The sequence below is a fragment of the Arachis stenosperma genome, chromosome 1 (assembly GCF_014773155.1).
Source record: "Arachis stenosperma cultivar V10309 chromosome 1, arast.V10309.gnm1.PFL2, whole genome shotgun sequence".
Lineage (NCBI taxonomy): Eukaryota > Viridiplantae > Streptophyta > Magnoliopsida > Fabales > Fabaceae > Arachis > Arachis stenosperma.
The window spans coordinates 123,417,225-123,422,286 of record NC_080377.1 but is presented as its reverse complement, the minus strand read 5'-3'; the positions used below and the strand labels follow the sequence as shown (position 1 = coordinate 123,422,286).

The window sequence follows — 5,062 nt, the reverse complement described above, 5'->3', positions numbered from 1 at the left end:
AAACTAAATATAATCTCTTAGAAAGTTAATTTTAAGAGTATTCTGTCGTACTCAAATCATAACTCATCCAGAAAAGCAAAGCAATGATATAATTTTATAGCAAATCACAAGAATATAATAATTACAAAGAGTGTTTTTCTCTTTTCTTTTATGGAAATTGAACAACAAAATAGAGCACATACATGCTGAGAATAAAAAACGAGAAACATTTTGACTACTATACTGAGATTCAAACTAATTTTAATTAAATTTGTTCATCTAATCTAAGGCAAGCCTAAGCCATCGATTAGAATGAAATATTTTCAAGAGAACAAAGACAAAGAGAGAGAAGAACCTACTCGTGAGTCTGCCGAAAGAGAAACTCGCTGGAAGAGAAGCCGCTGGAGGAGAAGTCACAGGAGGAGACGTCACCAAAGGAGACCGTCACTGGAGAAGACGTCGCAGAAGGAGGTCGCTACTGGAGGAGACGCCGCTGGAGGAGATGTTGTCGGAGGAGACCGTGAAAGGTACCTTCCTGGACTTTTCCGGCATTGAAATGTGCGGGAAGAAGATGAACCCTAAAACTATATTACTGTGAAACAAAAACAGAAAAAAGAAGAAGAAGAAAGAGGAGGGAGTAGTGGTGTGGTAAGGGAAGAACCACAAAGAGAGGTTGCAGAAGGAAGCGAAGGGAGGGAGAGTATGTCAGAGTGAGACCGTTGAGGAGGTGGAGCTCACGTGCCACTATTGTTCGGGTTTATATATAAATTGCAAACAGAGAGAGCTATATCTGAGTGTTGAAGTGAGAAGGGTTGTTTTGGAATTTTAAAAATATAAGAGTGTTTTGTTATTCTAAAAGAGAGAATATTCGTTTTTTTTAAGAAAATATTCTGTTATTTTAGACGTTTTTGTCACAGTAGGGATTTAATTGAAAAAAAAATAACGTATGGGGACCCAATTAAAAGGAAAAAAAGTATATGGACCTAATTGAAAATTTTGCGAAACTATAGGGACTAACAGAGTAATTAAACCAATTTTTATTTAATTAATAATTTATATTAATTATTTATATCATAATTAATATTAAATATTATTTATATTTATATTATTATATTAAATTAGCCGTTGCAAAACTAGCCGTTGTAAAATTAGCCGTTAGAAACTAGCCGTTACTATGTTACCATTATTAGTAATAAATTAATATTTTGTTACTCTATATATACCACTTAGATACACTTCTATTCTCACATTCTCTACTACTCTTCTTCATCTTCTTCCAAATTTACGAAATCAAAGTTCTGCTACTATTATTTTTTGTTCGAAAAAATGGATCCAAACCAACTCAACTCTTTCTTCAATTACTTACAAAACTTTCCTCAAATTCTAAATACCCAACAATCTCAAACTTCAAACTCTCAAGTTCCAAATCAAAACTTCACACTACCAAATATATTTCAAAATCCAAATCCACAAAATCTTTCTAATTTCAATTTTCAAGCTCCTTATAATAATCAATTTCTTATATTCCAACCGCAAAATCAAAATTCACAAACACCCCATTTTCCATTTTCATCTATATTTAACCCCTCTATCGGAAATGTTACTCAAACTTTCTTGCCATTTCCAACTCAATTCAGTGCATCAAGACATAACTCATCTGGTGTTGGTGACTCTTCTAACCCATCCTCTCAGACTCCTATACAATCTAGTCCAAATTTGTAATATTCAGATTTTGCCAACCCTCGTGGATTAGATGTTATCGTCCTCAATGATGATGATATTGAAGATCGGAGGCAAGATAGTATTCAACACTGGCATTGGAAAGAGGATGAGATGCTGATCAGTGCATGGTTAAATGTTTCAACTGACTCTGTAGTTGGGACCGATCAAAAGGGGGAAATATTTTGGAGTCCAATTCATAGCTACTGTGTAGAATTTTGCTCCGACATGACAAGGGGGTAGTTGTATGTAAGAAACGATGGTATAAGATCAACAAGGCTATTGCACAATTTGCTGGTTGCTACGATCAAGCTAGTCGAAACATAAGGAGTGGTTCGAACGTTGATGATATAAAGGAGTTGGCTTATAAACTTTATTCCACAAATTATGGTCAAAAATTCACTTTTGAGAGGCATTGGAACATGCTTCGGTTGGAGCAAAAATGGAGAAGCCAACTATCTACACAGAGTGGCGGCTCAAAGAGAACCAAGGTTAGTGCAACTGGAGCATACTCATCCTCATCAAACCCAGAAATACTGTTGACTGACGAATCCGGTGTGGACTCTCCCGTTCGCCCACAAGGATCAAAGAAGAGCAAGCGAAAAGGTAAGGAAAAAGCACAGATGTCTGAAGATTTTAGCGAAAGAAAATCATCGGTTGTCAAAAAATTATCTCTCATGGAAGATATTAAGAATGTTAGAGAAAAAGAACTAATGGATATGGAAAAAGAAAGAGAAGAGGAGAAGGAACATAGAGCAAAGATTATGGCAATCAAAGAGAAGAAGTTACAAATTCAAGCGGCAATGAAAGAACAATAATTACAAGCTCAAGCGGCAATGAAAGAAAAAGAATTACAAACTCAGAGGTATATTAAAGAAAGGAAAATGGAAAGGATGGCCAAGGAAAGGGAAAGGGAGATGGATATGCAAATACTTAATGCTGACACGTCTACAATGAGTGAAAAACGACGAGCTCTTCATGAGATTGCATGTGAGAAAATAATCGCCAAGTGGTTTACTTAATGGTTCCTTGTATTCGTAGAGTTATGTAGTATGTTCTTATTTTTATTGTGTATTACTGGTATGTGATGTAGTTTGTTTTATTTATTTCTGATGTAAGTTTTTAAATTAGTCAATATTATTGTGTCGTTATTGTTCATGAAAGTGACCGTTGCAAATACTAGCCATTAATTAGCCGTTGCAAAACTAGCCGTTAACCAGCCGTTGCAAAACTAGCCGTTAACTAGCCATGCAAAACTAGCCGTTGCAAAACTAGCCGTTAACTAGCCGTTAAGATACTTATTGCAGACACACTTATAAATATCAACTATCAATGACTCCGCAACTTCACTTCAACTCTTGTTTCTCACCTCGAAAGAGAACTAAAAATTACATTTCTAGATATGGCTAGAAATTTTGATGATATGTTTAATGAGGCTTTGTATGGCAAAAGAAGACGGCAAGATAACACACTCATAGATAATTGGATCGATGAGTATTTACTCGAAGATTCAAAAGAAGAAGATATCGATAGAAGCTCTATCCCAATTACTTGTAGATGGATCAACAGAGATCGAGAAGCAGGACATGATCGCCTTTACCAAGATTACTTTGCAGATGAACCGGTGTATAATGCTGACATTTTCTGACGGAGATTTCGAATGAGAAGAGATGTGTTCCTTCGGATAGTAGACACTCTCTCAAACGTCTATCCGTATTTCCAACAGAGGGTTGATGCAACTGGAAGAAGAGGCTTGTCGCCACTCCAGAAATGTACCGCTGCGATACGAATGTTAGTATATGGCATAGCAGCTGATGCTGTTGATGATTATGTGTGCATAGGCGAGAGCACTACAATTGAATGCTTGAAAAAATTTGTTGAAGGTGTCATTTCCGTGTTTCAGGATGAATACTTGCAAAAATCCAATCCAAATGATGTACAACGCCTGCTACAAATAGCGAAGGGTCGTGGCTTCCCTGGCATGTTGGGTAGCATTGACTGCATGCATTGGCAATGGAAAAATTGTCCAAAGGCATGGAAAGGTATGTACATGAGTGGTTATCGTGGGGTTGCAACCATAGTAATTGAGGTCGTAGCATCTTTAGACCTTTGGATATGGCATGCGTTCTTTGGAGTTTCTGGTTCAAATAACGATATCAACGTGTTAGATCGTTCTCCAGTGTTTGATGATATTCTAAATGACCATGCTCCGGAGGTAAATTATACTATTAATGGTAATAATTATACAATGGGATACTATTTAGCAGATGGTATTTATCCTGAATGGGCCACATTTGTCAAATCAATCTCAAAGCCACAAGGGGGAGAAATGCAAATTATTTGCACAATACCAAGAAGGGCAAAGAAAAGATGTGGAACGAGCATTCGGAGTGTTGCAAGCACGCTTTGCAATTATACGTGGTCCAGCTCGTTTTTTGGAAAAAGAATAAGCTTGCCAACATAATGAGAGCTTGTATTATATTGCATAATATGATTGTTGAGGATGAAAGAGACACTTATGCAGGAAATTTTGCTCAAGACTTAGAGTACGATGATGTTGAAAATGGCTTATCACAACCTCAGTTGGGAGAAGAAGATTTTGCAACATACCATCAATTTCTCCAAAGAAATGCCCAACTTTGAAATAGGCAGCATCATAGACAATTGAAAGAGGACTTGATTGAACACATATGACAATTTCACAATGCTTGTCGTCAACTATAGAGTTTAATTATGTTTTTGTTTGTATTAAGTAATTTTACAAATTAGTGTAATCCCGAATTATATATTGTGTATTATTGTTATATATGAATTTATTTAATATTAATATCTTTTAATAGTGAATTATTTTTAAATTTAAATATTTAAATTACATTATTGAAAAAAATTAATTACATTAATTTCAAGTATTTTAATTAATTAATTAAGTAGGACCACAACAGGGACTAAAGTTAGTTCCTCCTAATGGAGGAGAGAGAGAGATGCTTTGAGTTCCTATTTACTGTTTATGACGCAAAAGCTGATGTGGAGTTACTTTTTATGACAGGTGGACTATAAACAGGAACTGGAATGAGTTCCTACTGGAGATGGTCTAAGTATCAAAGTTGGTGGATGTGAAGTGGGAAGACAAACAACCGGCATACACGGATGGTGGGCCCTCTGACATGAAATAGTACAGAGGAGATGATATTCTATAATTCGCCTTATTTAACATTTATTAATTATTACGACAATTAATGAATACTAAATAAAATAAGTTTTGACTATTTTTTTGTCTCCCTAACATTACTCTTTATAAAAATAGTTTTACGAAAAAACTACCAAAAGTATCCATGAAGTTTACGAACGCTGACAAAAGTACCCA

General features: G+C 35.5%; 1 protein-coding gene and 1 pseudogene across 1 annotated transcript; both read left to right on the top strand.

The window, feature by feature from the left end:
* The first annotated feature begins 291 nt into the window (after positions 1 to 291).
* On the top strand, positions 292 to 2,516 carry LOC130933594 (glutathione S-transferase T2-like). Its single transcript, XM_057863222.1, has 3 exons — positions 292 to 499; positions 1,709 to 1,851; positions 1,935 to 2,516. Exons 1-3 carry the CDS (start codon positions 292 to 294, stop codon positions 2,514 to 2,516), a joined length of 933 nt encoding a protein of 310 aa, XP_057719205.1.
* A 584-nt stretch (positions 2,517 to 3,100) lies between these two features.
* LOC130933585 (uncharacterized) lies at positions 3,101 to 4,341 on the top strand (annotated as a pseudogene).
* The last annotated feature ends 721 nt before the right edge of the window (positions 4,342 to 5,062 follow it).